At 29.6% G+C, this 22,130-nt stretch overlaps 3 protein-coding genes across 3 annotated transcripts; 2 read left to right on the forward strand and 1 right to left on the reverse strand.

The window, feature by feature from the left end:
• The first annotated feature begins 334 nt into the window (after positions 1-334).
• Positions 335-1,018, forward strand: LOC123892929 (protein mono-ADP-ribosyltransferase PARP4-like). Its single transcript, XM_045942818.1, has one exon. The coding sequence runs from the start codon at positions 335-337 to the stop codon at positions 1,016-1,018; it is 684 nt and encodes a 227-aa protein (XP_045798774.1).
• A 7,109-nt stretch (positions 1,019-8,127) lies between these two features.
• Positions 8,128-9,279, forward strand: LOC123892937 (basic salivary proline-rich protein 1-like). The gene has a single exon (XM_045942831.1). The coding sequence runs from the start codon at positions 8,128-8,130 to the stop codon at positions 9,277-9,279; it is 1,152 nt and encodes a 383-aa protein (XP_045798787.1).
• Positions 9,280-19,946: 10,667 nt separating this feature from the next.
• LOC123892941 (homeobox protein knotted-1-like 1) lies at positions 19,947-21,570 on the reverse strand. The gene is made up of 3 exons (XM_045942844.1): positions 21,395-21,570; positions 20,845-20,958; positions 19,947-20,081 (listed from the first exon to the last, which is right to left on the reverse strand). Exons 1-3 carry the CDS (start codon positions 21,548-21,550, stop codon positions 19,947-19,949), a joined length of 405 nt encoding a protein of 134 aa, XP_045798800.1. The 5' UTR covers positions 21,551-21,570.
• Between the last annotated feature and the right edge of the window lie 560 nt (positions 21,571-22,130).

Consider the following 22,130-nt stretch of genomic DNA (forward strand, 5'->3'; position numbering starts at 1 on the left):
AATAATGACATATTGATTATAGAAGAGTTATTTGTAAAAAAGAATAAGCCATATTTGGTATATTTTATTTTGAAATCAAATATTAACATTGATACTATATAATACAATATAAGATAAGATAAGGTATACATTTATTGATATCCAAAAAGAATAAATGATAATATACATATTAGGTAAAGTCGAAAGGTAAAAGGTTTAGTAAAAAACAAAAAAAAAGCTAACAAATCATATTAGGAATATTATTTAATTGCGTCATATTTGTATCGTGTAAGAAAATCACATAAAATTCTTATTTATATGATGTTTTGTTGTACTAAAATTCTAAATTGAAGAGATGGGAATTACAAAGGTTTATTTGATTGTCACTATGTCTCTCTTATTTTTATCTCTTGTTGTGGCTGATTTTAACGTTTATCACAACATCAAAAGTTCAAGAACATCCGGAGTACAAGAACAAGGTCATGGTGATTCTCCACCACCACCATTACCTCCCATAAATTTAAATTTCGGAATACTACCAAAAGGTCATCGTGTTCCACCATCAGGAGCTAGTACAAAAAGATCTGATTCTCCACCGCCACCGCTACATCCCACAAGTTTGAATTTTGGAATGTTGCCAAAAGGTGTGCATATTCCACCATCAGGACCAAGCACAAGATCATATGATTCTCCACCGCCACCGTTACCTCCCTCAAATTTAAATTTCGGAATGCTACCAAAAGGTCATCGTGTTCCACCATCAGGAGCTAGTACAAAAAGATCTGATTCTCCACCGCCACCGTTACATCCCACAAGTTTGAATTTTGAAATGTTGCCAAAAGGTGTGCATATTCCACCATCAGAACCAAGCATAAGAACATATGATTCTACACCACCACAGTTACCTCCCTCAAATTTAAATTTCGGAATGCTACCAAAAGGTCATCGTGTTCCACCATCGGGAGCTAGCACAAAAACATCTGATTCTCCCCACCACCATTACCTTCCTCACATTTCTGATGGAAATTATGATAATTAAAAGTTGTTGAATGTTTACGTTTATATTTTATATTAAATAAAACAACGGTTTTACCGTATAACTAATAAGTGTAACTTATTATATGAACTTCTCTAATTTCTTCTAAATAATAGAGAAGAGAAGTTCAAACTATACTCATATATATAATAAAAAGAATAAGATCGAGAAGGTTTTGGATTCTCTGCCGTAAGTTTTCTTATATTTTCCATGTTGCTATAATATTGATCATATTATGCAACATTTTCATTTCTATAGTTCAATTAATCATTGAATTAGAAAAAAGAAAGGACTAAACATAAAAAAAACTGAAAATATGGCAAACAATTTAATAATCTTTAAATCCTTGGCACACCAATTACCAGCCCAGTCAACTTTCTACAATCAACAAACATAATGAAAATAATGACACCTTAATAGCATCCACAATGGAGAAATCCAATTTTGGGTACTTAAGTGGGTCCCGCATGTACACATCACTCATTTATAATTTTTTAATAATAGTACCTAATAAGTACTCAATCTCTCCAACCCAGCACCTCTTAAAAAATTCTAAACCGGTCCCACAAATAACTACACATTTCATCAATAACTCTACATATTTATAAATGGGTCCCACAAATTCTATTAAGTACTATGAGAGAGAGGGTGCTTATTTGAGAAGTGGTACCTATTTGGTACTAAAATGTGTTGTGCTCCAATGGTAGTACCTAATAAGTACCATGAGTACCTAATAGGTACTACACCATTGGAGATGATCTAATGTCTTGGTTGAAAAGTTCTTGACCGACAAGCTGATAAAAGCATTCACCAATGTTTTTAAAACCGGACCGGACCGGCCGGTCCGACCAGTTCGTCCGTGAACCGGGCACCTCAACGGTCCGGATGACTAGCCAGAACCGCTAGTCAGTGGAACCGGTAAAAAACCGGTGTGAACCGGTATGAACCGGTGAGAACCGGCAAAACCGGTGAACCGGGAACCCGGCAAAACCGGCCGGTTTTTAACTCCCTTAAAAAAATTGATTTTTTTTTTTAAAAAATCCATTTTATTTTTCTTTTTGCTGAAATTGAACACGTGTGAAAACACTGAAACATCATCTTTGTCCTTTCAAAGAAAGACCTTTCTTTTGTTTCATTTTCTATTTTCCACTAAAATTCCAATATTTATTATTTTTTTCTTTTTTCAGATTTATTGATTTGAAATCTTTAATTCCCTTTTCACTCTCTCATAAGATCCAAGAATCCCAAAAGTATTTGATGGAAGTGAAAGAATAAATGAAATTGGAAGATGTTTTTGAATGAAATTGAAAGAAGTTTTTGATAGAAGTGAAGATGAAGAAACCATTTATTTGTGTTGTTGTTTTTTAATTCATGTTAATGGTTAGAGAGAGAAGAGGGAGAGGAAGAAGAAGAGATGAATTTGAGAAGAGATAGATAGTGGTGGCTGTGTTTTCAATGTGTTTTCATTCTTTTGGCATATGTATGTGAGTTTGCAACTTTCTTTTATATCTAGGGTTAGTGTAATGGGCTTGGGCCATGTCTTCTTGAAATGTGGGTTAGTGAAATAGACATTTGTATTTTTATTTTTTTTACTATTGAAATTTGAGTTTGATGTTGAAATATATATTTTATATTTTATTATATATTTATTTATTTATTATCCGGTTCAAACGGTTCTAAAACGGTCGAACCGATTGAACCGATTGAACCATGAACCGGAGACCACAACGGTTCGACATCCGGTCCGGTTTTTAAAACATTGGCATTCACAATAGAATTACTCATTTTTTAATATTTAAATGAATTTCATGTGAATATATACTCTTTTATAATTTTTTAATAATACTAGCTAGTATCTATTATTATTAACACATCTCACCAAATAGTATATAGATCTCTATAAAAAAAAATTAAATGTGTTTCACTAATAACACATCTCACCAATAAGTTTATATCGTATAGATCATTCATGATGAATTTTACAAAAATCTAAAATTGTTCGATATGTTATTAAGACTGATCAAGATTAATGGTTTATGCATTTTTATTGAATACCGTCAACCTTGATTAGTCTCAATAACATATCAAACGATTTTAGATTTTTGTAAAATTTAACACGAATGATCTATATGACATAAGCTTTCAATCCAACGGTAGATTTTGTAAAATTTGTATTCGTTAAAGCGTTATTGAGTGGTGTAACATTTGAGAAATGTTACACCGGTGTAATTTGATCCCTCCCCTTATTATAATTATGTCCCACAAAATTATATAGCTATCATTGTTTATTGTAGAACTAGTAGGTATAGGTACTCATTTAATTTGTGTTTTGCTCCAATGAAATTACCTACTGCCTTTGTCCCAAATTATAAGATCCTATTGAGAAAATTAATTGCGGAGATTAAGAATGCGGGTTGTGACATTAATTTTGTTGACAATTATATTGGTATTGTTTTTACAATTTTATCCTTCAAGAAAGAGAATGAGTTATTGTTTTTCTAAAGTATTTATTACATATTGTAAAAAAAATGCACTTTAATTAGGGTTATGTTGGTAAAGAAATATTGTAATTAATGCCCTTGAAAATTTGAAAGGAGTCTTATAAAAAGGGACAAAAAAAAATGTAAAGAGAATTTATATTTAAGGATGAAGGTAGTATTAGATACTGATACTTACTCCCTCCGGCCACATATGTAAGCAAAAGTAGCATTTTTAGATTTATTGAAAAAGTGATGTATTTGGTCTATATTTTAGACTAAATACATCCACTTTCCAATGAATCTAAAAAAATTATTTTTGCTTACATATAAGGCCGGAGGGAGTAACAAAAAAAGTACTCACCATTAAATATCAACTCATTATATCATACTACTACACTGAAATGAGAGTTCATATTTAGTAGTCTTAAAAAAATAAATGGCAAGTGATGGTGCATAATCATCCTCAATCTCATCTTCAATTGTAAAAAAAAAAAAAAATTGGACTTTCCTTTTTAATAGTTTGTTTCTTTCCTTTTTTTGTATTCTTTTTTAAAAGATTGGGCCTAACCATTGGGTCTTTATATTTTGCAGCAATATATTAAATTTGATACCCCCTGTTTTACTGATACTAATACCCTGTAAACAATTTTTTGAGGCTTCCTATTTTAGAGGCCCACTACAACAGGCCTTGTTGCCGTTGTATGTGGGTCGGGCCTGTCAGGGGACAAAATATGCATCGCTCCATCCTTTGCATATATCTCCTTATTATACACACATACACACACACACACACACACACAAAAATTGGAAGGGACATAAATCTAACCCAATTAGTCCATACGAAAGCGCTTAGACAATCAAACATACCAACTTCTAATTCATCCTAAAAGACAAAACAAAAATGGTCCACGTACTCGTTACTCCCTACATCAAGAGATGATGACTTTTTCAAGCTTAAAAATCCGAAATCAAGGAATTATATGAATATTTAAATAGACCCTGTACAGTAGAAGATCCAAAGCAACCCAGAACCCTGCACAAGAATTACTGAAAAATCAACGAACTCGTTAGCACGAAGAATGATACTACTGTTAGCACATAGTATCTATGCACCTAGCCTTTTCGAGCATTAATGTCTTATGAATCCAACTCGTGGGAAGCTTCCAACAAAAAAGTGGCCAAGTTCCACCTACGATTACAGTGCAATAGTGGAATGAATCGACTATCAACGCATAAACGATCCAATTAAAACTCCATATAAAATATATAACAACCCTTTTGAGCCCAATAGTCCGTTGTCGAGGAGGGTGGGAGTGGGTGTGGAGCGGAGCTGGTGTAAGCACACCCCCGTCCACGCACCCGCCCATGTATTTAAAAATCGAGTTTTCCCAATATCCGTCCCCGCACCCGGATAGATTGGCTTTACCCCGCTAAAATCAGAGCGTATGCAGGCGGGTCTAGGTCTATTTGTGATGCCTATGCACAACAAAAATATAAATTATTTTAGAAAACTTTGATAAAAGATATGACGCTATTTGATGAGAAGGAAAATATAAAAAATATAATATAAAATAGATGATAAATAGAGAGATACAAAAATACTAATTGAAAAAGCCAAAGTATATTATATTATATTAGAATATAAATTATTAAAATTTAAAATGTGAAATTTAAAAAGGAGAAAAAAAAAGTTGAAAGACAGAAGGAAAAAAAAGTAAGAGTGTAAAAAAAATTTAAAGTTGAGTGAGAAGAGTTAATAGAAAGAGAAAAAAAATTAAATGAATGAAATGACATATTTACCCTTGAATGAAATGAATTTTATTTATTTGAATGAAGGATATAGATGAAATTATATATGTAATTACATTTTTTATAGTATATATAAGTAGTAGATGAAAGATATTAGGTAAAGTCAAAAGATGAAAAGTTTAGTCAAATAAAAAAGGGTCATGCTAAACAGTGCCCCCGGGGTACTTGTTAAGCATACCTAAAAAGGAAATAAAAAATAAAATTTATATTGAAAAGACAATTTTTTGTACTTTTGAGGCATTGAATGTACGTATTTCGAGACAAAATTTCTATTTTAACATGCTTAACCAGTGCCCCAGTGCCCCGGGGGCACTGTTTAGCATTTTCCAATAAAAAAAGTTAAAAAGTCGTATTAGAAATATTTCAATTACTTCATATTTATTTTTTAAAAAAAAAAATCACATGAATGGCTTATTTATATGTTGTTTTGCCACGCAAAAAAATCAAGCTGGAGATGGAAATTTCAAAACTTTATTTGGTTATTATGTCTTTCTTATTTTTCTCTCTTGTTATGGCTGATCTTGATGTTGATCACAACATCGAAATACCAATTCCTAACCCACCAATGCCTTCCAAAAATTTGAAATTTGGAATGTCACTAGAAAGTATGCATATTCCGTTATCGGAAGCTAGCACAAAAACATTTGATTCTACACTTCCACCACTGCCTCCTGCAAATTTGGATTTTGGAATGTTACCAAAAGGACCTACTCCACCATCAGAACCTAGTAAACCTCCTCATAAACCTCCACCATTTCGTCTTTAACAAATTTAAGTTTTAATATATATATATATATATATATATATATATATATATATATATATATATATATATATATGGTGTGCTAATTTCTTCATCTAATGTTGGATTTGGAAATTCAAATTATAAACCTTTGCCTCCTCACATTTCTATGGAAAATATGAAGGTTTTAGGATATATGCTTATGTTTATATTTGATATTAAGTAAAATAATGGTTATAACCAAATGCTTATTTGATATTTCACATTTATTTTTCTTTCTGCTTCAATAAGAGTAATTTTTTAACAAAATAATAGAGTCGATCACTTTATTATACGAACTGCTTGTAAAAAAAAAAAAAAACTTTATTATACGAACCTTTTTTTCTTCTTTTGAATAAAAGAGGATCAAAGTCCAAAAAGCTAAGTAAGACTATTCTCATAAGGAAAGTATTTGATATGTTTTCAACTCATGAGCAAAAAGTATTGCTGAATTGTAGATGATATATATATCTTTAGAGGAATGGATTATGTTTGAATGAAGATTTGGTTTTTAGAGACACAACTAATATGTTTTTATCGAGAGGCTATAATACTATAGTTGCATGGTTTGGCTTAGACAAACCAAAACTATATATAGTAGAGGAATCTTTGTCTTCACTACATCATTGAGCCATCCTAGAACTCTTGATCAAGTGAATCTGTCGCTATATACTTTTATTTTAATATTTTTTTTTTTTAGAAATGAGGAGGTTAGTTTTTTATCGCTAGGAAATAATAGGTTAAAATGTTAAGTTTTCGAATAAATAATTTGAGCAAAATTAATTAGTTTTATTTTATAAAAAAAATTATCAAACATTTTTAACTAAATTAAAACAACACGCTGCATTTTAAACGAGTTTAAAACAATAAAAGTAGTTAAAATAAAGGTATCACGGAGGATTTACTTATTACATAAATTCATAGTTTTGCAAAATCCCAGCCAAAATTGATCAAATATAGATCTTTTCCGTTAATTAGTATATATATATAATGTTTGTGTAAGAATCAACTCGAAACTAGACTTAGAATTAGGAACTTGTATCTCATAACAAAAAAAAAAAAATAAAGAATTAGTAACTTGTACTAGGACCCTTACGTACGTACTGGTTGAGAAATTTAGAAAAGAAATCAAACATGTAGGTACTAGGCACTAACTATAGCTATGTACATTTGATGAGAGTGAAAATATGAAAATATAGTATAAAATAGATGATAAATAGAGAGATACTAAATATTAATAAAAAAAACTAAAGTATATTATATTAGCTTAGAAGATAAATACTTAAAAATTTAAAATGTACGTGAATTTAAAAAGAAGAAAAGTTGAAAGAGGAAAAAAGATTAAGAGAGAGATAGTGTAAAGAAAAATTAAGGAAGTGAATAGAAAAAGATAGAGGAAAAAAAAAGTAAATGGATGAAATGACTTATTTACCCTTGAATCAAATGAATTTTATTTATTTTAGGGAAGGATATAGATGCAATTTATATATGTAATTACATTTCTTACAGTATAAGTAGTAGATATTAGATTAGCAAAAAAAAAAAAATAGATATTAGATATTAGGTAAAGTCAAAAGATAAAAAGTTTAGTCAAATAAAAAAAGCTAAAAAATCGTATTAGAAATATTTTAATTATTTTCTTTAAAATTTAAAATGTGAAGTTTAAAAAGGAGGAAAAAAAAGTTGAAAGAGGAAAAAAGAGTAAGAGAGACAGTCTAAGAAAAAATAAAAAAAGTAAGAAAGAAAATAGAAAGAGAAAAATAAAGTAAATGAATGAAATGACTTATTTACCCTTGAATGAAAAGAATTCTATTTATTTGAGTGAAGGATATAGATGTAATTTATATATGTAATTACATTTCTTAATGTATAAGTAGTAGATATTAGGTAAAGTCAAAAGATAAAAAGTTTTGTCAAACAAAAAAAGCTAAAAAGCCTTATTAGAAATATTTTAATTACTTAATATTTATATTCTTTAATAAAAATCACATCAAAGCCTTATTTATATGTTGTTTTGCAACACACAAAAATCCAAACCGGAGATGGATATTCCAAAGCTTTATATAGTTGTTAATATGTATGTCTTATTTTTGTCTCTTGTTTTGGCTGATCTTGACGTTGATCACAACATCAAAATGTCATTTCTTAAACCATCAATGCCTACTCCGCATTCAAGACCTAGTCGACCTCCACCACTATCTCCTTCAAATTTGAATATTGGAATGTTGGCAAAAGGGTCTACACCGCCATCAGAATCAGGTGGACCTCCACCACTATCTCATACAAATTTGAATTTTGGAACGTTGTCAAAAGGGCCTACTCCGCCATCAGGGCCTAGTGGACCTCCACCACTATATCTGAATTTTGGAACGTTGCCAAAAGGGTCTACTCCGCCTTCAGGACCTAGTGGACCTCCACCACCATTTCTTGTAAATTTGAATTTTGGAACGTTGCCAAAAGGACCTACTCCCCCATCAGGACCTAGTGGACCTCCACCACTATCTCTGAATTTTGGAACGTTGCCAAAAGGGTCTACTCCTCCATCAGGACCTAGTGGACCTCCACCACTATCTACTGCAAATTTGAATTTTGGAACGTTGCCAAAAGGGCCTACTCCGCCATCAGGACCTAGTGGACCTCCACCACTATATCTGAATTTTGGAACGTTGCCAAAAGGGCCTACTCCGCCTTCAGGACCTAGTGGACCTCCACCACCATCTCTTGTAAATTTGAATTTTGGAACGTTGCCAAAAGGACCTACTCCCCCATCAGGACCTAGTGGACCTCCACCACTATCTACTGCAAATTTGAATTTTGGAACGTTGCCAAAAGGACCTACTCCCCCATCAGGACCTAGTGGACCTCCACCACTATCTACTGCAAATTTGAATTTTGGAACGTTGCCAAAAGGACCTACTCCCCCATCAGGACCTAGTGGACCTCCACCGCTATCTCTTGCAAACTTGAATTTTGGAACATTGCCAAAAGGGTCTACTCCGCCATCAGAATCTAGTCGACCTCCACCAATATCTCATGCAAATTCAAATTTTGGAATGTTGCCAAAAGGGTCTGATCCACCATCAGGACCTAGTGGTCCTCCACCACTATTTTCTGCAAATTTAAATTTTGGAATTTTGCCAAAAGGTCCTACACCGCCATCGGGACCTAGTCGACCTCCACTACTTCATCTTTAACAAATTTAAATTTTAGTTTATATTCCCATTTGGTGTGCCAATTTCTTCATCTGATGTTGGATTTGAAAATTGAAATTATAAACATGTGTCTCCTCACATTTCTTTATGGAAAGTATGATCGAATTAAAGGTTGTATGATTTTTATATTTGATATTAAATAAAATAATGGTAACTAAATGTTTATTTATTCCTTAAGCTTAAACAATCTGTATATCATAGTAAATAAATGGCTTAACTACACATTTGATCTTTTACGTTTATTTTAGGTTTCAATTTGGTCCCTTACATTTAAAAGGTATCAATTTGGTCCCTTACGTTTATTTTAGATTTCAAGTTAGTCATTTCCGTTAGTTTTGTCACTAACACCGTTTGAACAGTACACGTGTCAGCGTGTCCAAGTGCCACGTGTCTGTCCACATATGCAAATTGGCTGCCACATGTGACAAAATTGACGGAAATGACTAACTTGAAACCTAAAATAAACGTAAGAGACCAAATTGATATTTTTTAAACGTAAGGAATCAAATTGAAACCTAAAATAAACATAAGAGACCAAACGTAAGGACAAATTGAAACCTAAATAAATAAACATTTGTCCCCTCTTTTTCTTTCTGATATTAAATAAACACTAGTCGACTGCCCGTGCGTTGCACGGGATTGACGGAACGTCATATATATGTGACGTTGTCAATCATGGATGTTGATATTAAAATACTTATTAACAAATTGTTATACTACCCAATTATATGAGCAATGCCCATTTGTTGCACGAGTTCAACGGAACGCAATATATATGTCAATCATGGACGTTGTTAATCATGAATGTTGATATTAAAATACTTATTAACAAAGTTATACTACCCAATTATATGAGCAAAGTGGTACATTAATCAAATTTAACACGCGAATGAGTCTCATCATATTCAAAGACCAACAATGGAATGGTGGTAAATAAATGAGATGGAAAGTAATACATAAATGATATAAGTTAATCGTAAAGCATAAGTTGGAATGATATAAGTTAATCATAAGTTGGCGGAAATCAACAAAATTCATTTGTGTGGTGAGATGGGTCATTGATTTCCAATAATTATCTTTTTCCTTTTGTTTTACAAATCTAATCACCTCTTGGAAGAAAATAGTATTTAGAGAAGGAGGCGAAAAACTTAAATTGTGTAACTAAAAATATGGAAAGATTTAGATAGAGATAATTAGTTATCAACCCTCCCTAAAAAATAACATTCATAATTAATCCCTTAGAAATAGCATTCATATGAGTACATTTTTTTTTTCTAGGGATATTGTCATATTGATTACAAATAATTAGTCATTGAGTAATTGGTATAGTACGTATTCATAAAGGTACACGTTTTTGTTTTTATTTTTTAGGATTAAGGATTGGCATGACCAACTTGAAATTTGTTTAAAGTCAATTGATTTATATGAAAATTAATTATATTTTGTTATATATATATATATATATATATATATATATATATATATATAAAAATTAAAAGATATATATAAATTTGTTTAAAGTCCCTAATTATATTTTTTTTGTGATTTGGAAGCATAAAAATATAAACAAAAATAGGAAAACAAAAATAAATTAAAAGATTTAATTTTAATTAAAAAAAAGAAGGAAATGGGTGCAAATAATAAAATTTGGGGGTGTAAATACCAGGGAAAAACAAAGTCCAAGTCCAGTGGACGCCAAAAAAGAAAAAAAAAAGGAGGGGATATCGTGGCCGTCTGATTAATCAGACTGCCTTGATCTGATAAGGAGAGAAGCACACTTGATCGTTTGTTAAAGCTTAAAGGTCAGGATGGCGTGGGTGCACGCTTCTACCGTAGGCGCACGTACATCGGATCTAGTCCCTATAAATACCCAAAATACCCAAATTTGATCGTTTTTCCATTCATTTTCTCTCTCTTTTTCTCTCTCTAATATGAAAACTCCCTCTTCTCTCTTCTTTCACCTTCACCAATGAACTTTTCTATTAATTTTTTTTGTTAAGCTTCACTAAATCATGCTTAGAAAAACATATATTGTTACAACATGTTCATCACATTTCTTGATAGTGCTCTCAAGTTTAAACAAAATAAACAACAATCATAAGTATTTTAATCTCATTTTCTTCAAAATCAATCTCTTAAACAAAGTGTTTGAATCCTCTACTTTTCCTTATAGTTGCATGATTTTTGCTCTAACTTGATGCACCTTAAATAGATGGATTGCTTGAGCAAACTCTTAAACAAAGTGATTGAATCCTCTACTCTTACTTATTTTTTTGTGTAAAAATTTGTGTGGTTGTTTTTTGGTTTGAAGAAGAAGCACTACACTTGTCACTTGATTAGGGAATGCAAAACCATGGATGGATATTAGAGAATGAAGTAGAAGCACTACACTTATCACTTGATTAGGGTGTCATTTGGCTTGAAGAAGATATATGTGGTCAATGCATGCAAGATGGAGGTTCCAAAAGCTTCTTGAGTGATCACCAAGACACAATTGTCACATGAGCATTAGGCTTATTGCATCACACATGACATAAGACACTAAGTGCAAAGATCATGACACACTTGTCATATCACTATTGAACTACACATGATAGGCCCACACATGCTTATAGGTGTCAAAAGATGGTTGGCCATGATGGATAAACATTCTTAAAGGAATTAGGGTTTCCAATGACATCATGCATGATGTCATCCAATTAGGGTTGCAACTTTTATCTTTTATAGTACGTAAAGATTTGTCTACTCACATAGTGATTTTTTCTTCCTGCTTCCATATATAAGAGTCAATTTTTTAACGAAATATAAGAATCGATCACCTTATTATATGAACATTTTTCATTTGATTAAAAGAGGATCGAAGTCCGAGAAGCTAAGTCAGACTATGCTCATAAGGAAACCATTTGATGTATCCAACTCATGAGGAAAGTGTTTTTGAAATGTAGATCAATTATGTTTGAATGAAGATTTCATTCTAACCAAAACATTTAGTTTTTTTTTTTTTTTTATAAGCAAAAGTATGTATCTATAAGGGAGTAAGAAAATAGTTAATTATCTCTTTGTAAGGGTTGAAGCACCCTTACAAAGAGATAATTAACTACTTTCTAAGTAAGATAAAGGATTGGTACATCAATCAGAAAAAGCGTAGCTTAAGTTACACCCTCTTCTACTGATAAACCAACACCACGAGAAGAGCTGAATGTTCGTCATTAAACTATTTAAACATATTGAGGCTCCTCTAAAAATGATGTTATTTCTCAAAGACCAAATACACCATGTTGTTGCACACCATATCAGATGTCTCACCTTCCTAAATCTGCAAGACTTCAATAATTCACCAAAATGCATAAAATGAGCCCAACCAACAACCTGCATAGTTGCTTAAAAACCCAACCATATCCTTTGTGCAAATGGACATAGGAAGAAAAGATGATCAGTATCCTCCGTCAAAGAAAAGCAAAGCACACATGTTTTACTTATAGGATCAGTGATAATGCCTTTGTTGAATAGAGCATCTCTAGTAGCCAATTTACTTTGAAGCAATCTCCATCCAAAAATACTGATTTTTTAGGGTAAATCATTCCACCACAATACTTGCAATGCTTCCACAATAGGGGTGTTCAAAAATACAGTTTACTGGACCAAATTGTAATTCGAACTGCATTGAACCATATTTTAAATTGAATCATTTGATATGGTTTCAAACTGCACCACTTTTTATAACCAATTATAGTTCAGTTTAAAACAAGTTTAGAACTTGTTTAAATTTATGATCCGCTTTTTAAATTCTTAAAAAAAAAACAAATTTTCTACAAAATCAATTTTTCAATTAATTTAAAATAAAATAAAAAAAACAGTTTAACATATATATAGGAAAATATAAAATAATAATAAAAGGAAAAATTTGGTCTAGTGGCAAGTAGTTGTTATTCCAAACCAAAGGTCATGAGTTCAACTCCCATCCATGATAATTTTTGGTAATTTATAATGAATAAATTTAATTAATTAAAGAATATTAAAATATATCCGGCCGGAGCTCCCCCATGACCATCGGGCCGCCGCTGGACCTCCGCGGACCACCGTGGGCCACCTGAAAATTGATGGTAACCACCGTGAGTCGCCGGAGCATTGCCGGACCACCGTCTGTTGTCACCGACAGCCACCCTACTATTTAGTCGTGGGCTGAATTTTATAACAAATAAATTAGTTTCTTTAAATAGTTCTTCAACCAAAAAAAAAAAAGTTTTGTAAAAATAAAGAAAAAACTGATTTAAAATAATTTTTTAAAAAATAAACTAGTTTTAATAAAAAAAATTGGTTTAAAACCGGTTATCTGAAATTAAACCAATTTAAAATATAAACCAATTCTAAATCGGTTCCAAACTGAATTGAAACTGGTTTTAGAAATAAACTGGTTTTTATAGAAAATAGTTTCAGTTACTGAACTGAACCATATAAATGGTTCAGTGCAGTTCATAAACCATGAACATCCCTATTCCACAATATTACCATTCAAAGTATCATGTTGAGCAACATCCATCAACAAATTGTAACAAGATTTTACAGTAAAAACACCTGATGCATCCGCTATCCAGCAACGTTTATCCATGCCTTCGAAGGTTGGTCTTGTAAACATTGAGTTTAAGTTGTTAATGATTCCCCTTATAAGAAGGATCATTTGAGAGAATTAAAATTCAATTTTTGACCAAATTTTACTTACCTCACAGCCGAATTCTAAATTACCGAAACCTCATCCTACACTAAAAACCAGATAATTAATATAAACAAAAAAAATAAAAAATTCATTCTAGAGCCCTAATATATATATGTTTTTATCCAGAGGCATAAGTTGGTGTCCGGATGTATATATAACCTAATACTCCCTCTGGTCCTATATATAAGGAATACTTTGGAGAGAAAAATTGGTCATTTTTATAATAAACACTCTTTAAATTTATTATTTATTAAATAAATAATCTCTTGTATATATCTTTATTAAATTATATAAAATGCAACTTATTTCAATGTTATGCATTAACTAGCAGGACACCCGTGCGTCCGCACGGGAGTCGCGGCGTTGCCGCTCCTCACTTGGTAAGATGAAAGGATATAATATTTGGTAAAAAAAATAAAAAAAAGAATAATGGTAAAACCATCACAAAAAAATTTTAGGTCTCCGTATTAATTTAGGAATATAAATATAGATAATGTAGAAATTATGAAGAAAAAAAATAGGCTACCTTATTAATATATTAGTAAAAACATAGGTGTGGAAAAATCACAAAAAAAACTTATGTCCATGTATTAATATATGAGTATAAATATAGTCCCGTAAAAATTATTAAAAAATAGGCAATCATATTAAAATGTTAGTGAAAATATAGGATAGGTCTCGCCACAGTCATCAAAATAATTAGGTCATCGTATTAAATATGAGTATAACCAGAAAAATTGTAAAAAAAATAGACAACTTAATTTTTATTTTATTTTTGTTTCAAACAACTTAATTAATATATAATTAAAAGTATAAGTCCCGTAGAAACCACACAAACAAAAAAGTTTCCATATTAATATATGAGTTTAAATATAGGTCCCGCAGATGTTATAAAAGAATGGGCAAACTTATTAATATGAGTAAAACACATAGGTCCCCATGTACCAAAAAAAAACACATAGGTCCCCATAAATCACACAAAAGATTAGGATCTCGTATTAATATATAATTATAAATATAGGTCTAAAAAAATAGTAAAAAATTGAAAACTTCACTTGATAACATAAAATAGTAATTTATTGGGAAGTAGATTAAAAGATTAAAAAAATAGAAAGATATAATATTTGGTAAAAAAATAGAAAAAGAACAATGGTAAAACTATCACAAAAAAACCTTATGTCTCCGTATTAATATTTGAATATAAATGATAATGTAGAAATTATGGAAAAATAGGTTATCATATTAATATATTAGTAAAAACACAGGCCTTGTAAAAACCACCAAAAAATTAGGTCTCTGTATTAAATATATGAGTATAAATATATCCTTTTAAAATTATTAAAAATAGGTAACCTTGTTAATATGTTAGTGAAAATATAGGTCTCACAAAAATCATCAAAATAATTAGGTCACCGTATTAAATATGAGTATAACCCGTAAAATTGTAAAACAAAATAGGCAACTTAATTAATATATAAATAAAAGGCTCGGATTAGTCCCTTAAAGACATTTGAGGTTTCACAATGGTCCCTTAAAGAAAAAAAGGTTCGGATTAGTCCCTTAAAGACATTTCCGTTTGTCACATTGGTCCCTTCCGTCAAATTTTTTCAAAAACCGTTAGTTTCAACAAATATGTCGTACAATATAAATGGTTCACCAAAGACCTCCTTAATTTTTTAAATTTTAACCATTTGATATTTTTGTTAAAAAGACAACCATTAGATTTTGTAGGTCTATTGTATCTAATGGTGTACCACCAACACTTAATCTTGTTTTTGCTTTTCATCATCTTCTTTCTTCCATTGTTCTTCATCTTCAACAACAAAAAAAGTATTAATATATGGACAAACGTATAAATCACATTAATATGAGTAAAAAAGTTTCCATATTAATATATTATATGAGTATTTTATAGGTTCCGTATATGTTATAAAAGAACGGACAAACGTATTAATCGTATTAATATGAGTAAAAAACATAGGTCCCGCATAAACCACATAGAAGATCAGGTTATCGTATATTAATATATGAGTATAAATTTAAGTTCACAAAAAATAGTTAAAAACTGTATATTTTTATTAATAAACAACTTTACTAATCTACTATATAAGAAAAGAAAGTACCTATGAAATTCCTAATTTACCCCTTTTTCATTTTTTGACACATAATCAATTCAGGGTTATTTTGTGTCTTTATTAAAAAACGTTAGTAGAAAAATGCTAAAAAATTTCTTAGTAGAAATCGAACCTAAACCTTTTACTTACAATTCTTATTAGATTTACCACTAAGCCATATGAATTAATTTGTTATATTTTTGGAACCAACATATAATCAACATGAGTTATGTTAAAAGAAGAAAGGGGAAGTGTTTATTTATTTTTTCTTTTTTATAATAAGAGAGTAAAATTCATGTACAAATAAAAGGAGAGATTCAATGAAATTCTTTATTTCAACGTTATAAGTGCATTATACCAAATAAGACAACAAATGTATGATTTTTTTTTTTACAATATAGAGGTACATGGTGTTGTTTCCATTTATTTATGATATTTTATTTGAGTTCAACCCTTTCTTTAGTGTAATTTTATCATTTATTGTTTATGATTCGTTATTTTAGATTCACTCAACTTGATTTATGGACTTCAATCCAATATTTAATTAAGTTAATTTTCAATTCTTAGTTCAACTCAATAAATTTAATTAACTTAATACAAGAATATGGTGGTAGAAAAACTGAAAAACTCCCGTAAAAAAATGGTGAGACAAAAATAATAAAAATTGTCAGTTACCTCAAGAGGATTATTCTCTACAGTTGCGCGTGAATGATACATTTAGTTTAAAAAAAAAACAGTAAAAATTAAATACAAAGTTGAAAATAGTTGAAAAATAAATGACATTTTTTAGAAGTTTTTTTTTTAAAGATTTTTTGTTTTTATATAAGGACTAATATTTTTTTTAACAAACCAAAATGAGATATATTAACATAGAAAACCTCCCCAACACAAGACGTACCGAGGTAGACTACAAAAGTTTACAAAGAGTCAGAGAAACAAAACCATAAACAAATCACACAAGAAAGATATAATAAGAAAGATATGACTTTCATTCTTATGAGATTTTTCTATGCGGAAGAAAATTATTGGAGAAAAAAAAGGACTAAAATATTATGTTGCCTATTTTGTTGTCTTATTTGGTATAATGCACTTATAACGTTGAAATAAAGAATTTCATTGAATCTCTCCTTTTATTTGTACATGAATTTTACTCTCTTATTATAAAAAAGAAAAAATAAATAAACACTTCCCCTTTCTTCTTTTAACATAACTCATGTTGATTATATGTTGGTTCCAAAAATATAACAAATTAATTCATATGGCTTAGTGGTAAATCTAATAAGAATTGTAAGTAAAAGGTTAAGGGTTCGATTTCTACTAAGAAATTTTTTAGCATTTTTCTACTAACGTTTTTTAATAAAGACACAAAATAACCCTGAATTGATTATGTGTCAAAAAATGAAAAAGGGGTAAATTAGGAATTTCATAGGTACTTTCTTTTCTTATATAGTAGATTACACAGACACATTCTCAATGTTAATTTTGGAATAACACATAACATTTTAGACTTTTTAATTAAAAAAATAAGCCTTATGACATGTATGTTTTTCTTATATAAAGGACTAGAGGGAATATAAGTTATGGCTTTTTTGTCTCTAAAAATTGTCCAATTTAGTTGTTAAAATAACATTACTCTTTATATAATAAGTGAATCTACCGTGATATTTTTTAAAGTACTTTTATCATTTTAAATTTGTTTAGATTTACGGTGTTTTTTTTTCTCGTTAAAAATAATCGATAAATTTCTAAAGGAACCTAAATAAATTTGCAAACATTAAACCCACTTGGGTTGGTGCATTGGTATTGGCTTGGGACCTAGGAGTGTGCTCCTCTTGAGGTCTGAGGTTCGATTCTCTCTGGTGCTAATTTGAGTGGGCTAATTTAGCTTCTTCAAAAAAAAATTTGCAAACATTATTTATTCGAAAACGTAGTGTTTAAATTGATTATTTCCTTTTGTAAAAAAAGAAAATCAATTATTTTCAAGTGGTAAAAAACTAACCTCCTAATTTCTAAACAAGTTTAAAAGGATAAAAGAAATTAAAATAAGGGTCCGTTTGGTGCGCAGGATAGCATAGTGACAGGATAGGATATAAAACAGGATAAGGATATGATATGATAACAGCAGGATAACAGTTATACTCAGTTATCATATCCTGTGTTTGGTGCACACAGGATAACAAACATGATAACTATTATATTTTGTTTTTAATAGCTCATAATAATATGATAAGATATATAACATATTTAAATGATAATGACAAAATTACTATTGTAAAACAATTGTTATTTTTTTAAAATTATTTTGTAATACTTTTAATTTTATAAATAAAAAATATGAATAGGTAATCAAATAACTTTATATAATTTCAAATAAAAATTATGAGAAAATATTCAAGTTTAATTTTTTATATGAATCATGATCAAATAAATAACTCAATAATATATACATGTTAGATAAGCCAAATAAATATATGATATATCTCATACGTAAATAATCAAACTACTATTGCAAAAGAATTATATTTAATTTTTTATAAAATTTAAATTAATATTCCTATTTGTCAATTTTTTAATAATCATTTTACTTTAAAATATTGTAATTTTAGTAAAATTTTGATTTTTTAGAATATATAAATTACAAAATTACCCCTGTGAGAAAATCACATATATATTTAAAAATTAATTATTTTATTATTTATATTTTATTAATTTTATTTTATGTATTTTAAAATATATTTTATAAAATAAATTAGTTTTTTTTTCTTATCCTATCCTGCTGGTAACCCAGCTCAAATTCAGGATAAGAATTATAACTAGAGAGACAGGATAGGATAAGCTTCAGGATTAACTTATCATATCCTGCTGTATCACCAAACACTGAATTGCGGCAGGATATGATACCGTTATTATATCCCGTCTCTTATCCTGTGCACCAAACGGGCCCTAAAAGTATCTCGCAACAGATTCACTTGATCAAGGTGTCCATGATGGCTCAATGATGAAGTGACGACAAAGATTCCTTTAAAAATGAATGGTCTAAATCTAATATTATATAAAATTATTAAAATCTGAATTATATAATCAGAACCGTTTGAATTACAAATGAATGGACAAGATTTACCATGCGGCAAAGTAGTGTGAGTTTGCAACAATAGTAAATACAGTCTATAATACTAGTTGCATGGTTTGGCTTAAACAAACCAAAGCTATAAGGAATCTTTGTCGTCATTTCATCATTGAGCCATCATGGACACTTTGATTAAGTGAATCCGTCGCGAGACACTTTTATTTTAATTTCTTTTATCCTTTTAAACTTGTTTAGAAATTAGGAGGTTAGTTTTTTACCACTTGAAAATAATTGATTTTCTTTTTTTACAAAAGGAAATAATCAATTTAAACACTACGTTTTCGAATAAATAATGTTTGCAAATTTATTTAGGTTCCTTTAAAAATTTATCAATTATTTTTAACGAGAAAAAAAAAACACTGTAAATCTAAACAAATTTAAAATGATAAAAGTACTTAAAAAAATATCACGGTCGATTCACTTATTATATAAAGAGTAATGTTATTTTAACAACTAAATTGAACAATTTTTAGAGACAACTTTTGCGCGGTTCCTTTTCAATAAAAAAGTGGTTTAAATCGATCAGTTGAATTAGAAGAACGTTTGATTCGATATCTTAAAACATTGTAACGAATTCTTCATAATATGCACTAAATTAAGCGGCAAATTAACTAGATATTAAGTTGCAAAAATTAACAAGACAATCCCATCATTAACATTGTTGCTAATTGCTAATTAGTTAGTATAATCATAATTAAGTTGCGGGTTCATTATTTGCTTCATTGAGTTCCTGCAGTTGAATGTATGTGGCATTGATGAAAGCTTTTGCTTCTTTTGTTGGTTCTTCCATCACTTCTTTGAGGTTACTCAGTGCCATGCAATATGCTTCCTGTGTGTGTTCACCAATAGATCATTTAATATATATTAATTGTTAGCGCATAGTTGAAAAAATAACGTATCATTTTGCATGTGTTTTTGGGGGCTTTGTATGTGAAACTTGTCATATATTATGGTTACGTAAATTGAAAGTTTTGAAGTATTTTAATAAGGTGAGCCTTTTCATAGTATTTACTTATCAACCAATGAGAACATGTCATATAAATAGATTTGTATGCGACACCCACAACGAACTTATAATAAACTTTTATTTTACATGTATATGGTTTGTTCTTATCGGTTGATTGATAGGTAAATACTCCAAAATTATGAAGGGGGTAGTTTAAAATATAATAATAAATACTACATCTAGTTCTTAAAAAAGAATTGGTTTTTGAAGTATTTTAATAAATACTACTACAAAAAATAAATAAATAAATAAATACTACTACTTCTAGTTCTAAATGTTAAAATAATAATTGGTCAATAGAAATTGATGTTTTATATCTAAAGTTTTGAGTCAGACCCATCAAGTTATATTGACTCAACTTTTTCATATATTTAATTAGAATGGGAAGTAGTATATAATTTTGACCATTTATATTTTTTTGTGTGAACAAATTTGAATAGATAAAAATTTTAAAATAAAAAATAGCATTTTTTTTATACATTTCAAATCATGTATATATCTTTTTGATGATGAAGAGGGCAAAAGCCCAAAATCATGTATATATTTGACCATATATAATGTGTATATATATATGCAATAATAATACCATGAAATGATCAAGCTCTGAAGTGTTTGGACTAATTGCTGCTTTAGACTTTGTGTTGACCAATTTCTTCCATGCATCACTTATAATGTCAATCCCTCCATCCTCAGATCCAACCTAAAAAGTAAAGGAATATTGATCATATATAATTAATTTCATACATGTTTTATTAATTAATCCATTTCTCCTTTGCCAAAAAAAAAACACATGCGATTATATATTTCCGTAAAATATCAAGTTTTAATTTGTTCCCTTTGCTCCTTCAAAAAAAAAAAAAATTGTTCCCTTTGAAAAAAATAAATTAAAATGAAAGCAAAACCAAAATACTATAGGAAATCACTTTGTTTCTTTAGGCAATATTACTTTAGTAAATAGTAATACTACTATTTTAAGTACCATACACCTTTATAAATGTTTTTTGTCCCTTTCTCATAATTAATTGTTGACCACAAAAGCAAAATATATATTTCACTAATTTATACAAAAATGGCAACAAAAAAGAAAAAGTAAACAAAAATGAAATTATTTAGTCAAAAAAATGAAATTAAATTACCTTCAAACAATTGATGTGAGACTCAATCATAACTTCAAACAAAGGATGATTAGCAATAATCTTCTTAAGAATCTCTTCATCATTTTCATTTTCTTTTCCTACATTAATTCCCTCAACCTCAACCACCTTTCTTCCTACAATTTCTTTACCCTCCATCTTTCTCTATCTATCACAATCCAAAAACCCTATATGTCTTATACAAAAATGTAGCAACCGAATCAAAGACTTTGGCACAAAAAAACAAGCACTATTGTACATGTATAGAAAGAAAAATCATCCAAGATAAAAGGGATTTATTGCATTATGGTTATTAACCAATTGGTACTAAATGATGAAATGTAGTTATCAACAAGTACTTCATGTTATTTAACTTTTAGAGGTAAAAATCAGTATGAATACAAGTGAATGTATGGAAAAAAGGATAAAAGGTTAAAACTATGTGGGCTTCACCTGTTTCACATTTTTTGTCATGAAAGCAACTTGTCAAAGTTTCCTTATATGATTAAAGTAGTTTTCTTATCTTTGTAAGTGTACCCTTTTTTTGGACTTATATTATATTCTCCCCTATCTTAGGCAATTTTTTCATTTCATTTGACAATTTTTCTGACTACACTGTTCATGAGTAGAATTCCTCACTTTGTTGCATCATTTTCCTTACGAGGTAAAACAGCTAGTTACACACCAAGCAAAAGCTAAATTTATTAAAAGAAACATATAGGTAATAAAAGTCTTATCT

Source organism: Trifolium pratense, linkage group LG1 (assembly GCF_020283565.1).
Source record: "Trifolium pratense cultivar HEN17-A07 linkage group LG1, ARS_RC_1.1, whole genome shotgun sequence".
NCBI lineage: Eukaryota > Viridiplantae > Streptophyta > Magnoliopsida > Fabales > Fabaceae > Trifolium > Trifolium pratense.

What these genes read in the sequence shown, in the direction of transcription:
- LOC123892929 (XM_045942818.1), top strand. Translation starts at nt 335, where the DNA reads ATGGGAATTACAAAGGTTTATTTGATTGTCACTATGTCTCTCTTATTT.
- LOC123892941 (XM_045942844.1), bottom strand. Translation starts at nt 21,550, where the DNA reads ATGGAGGGTAAAGAAATTGTAGGAAGAAAGGTGGTTGAGGTTGAGGGA. An exon ending in CTCACATCAATTGTTTGAAG is followed by an intron (nt 20,959 to 21,394) that starts GTAATTTAATTT and finishes TTTACTTTTTAG; the next exon opens with GTTGGATCTGAGGATGGAGG. An exon ending in CAGAGCTTGATCATTTCATG is followed by an intron (nt 20,082 to 20,844) that starts GTATTATTATTG and finishes GAACACACACAG; the next exon opens with GAAGCATATTGCATGGCACT.
- LOC123892937 (XM_045942831.1), top strand. Translation starts at nt 8,128, where the DNA reads ATGGATATTCCAAAGCTTTATATAGTTGTTAATATGTATGTCTTATTT.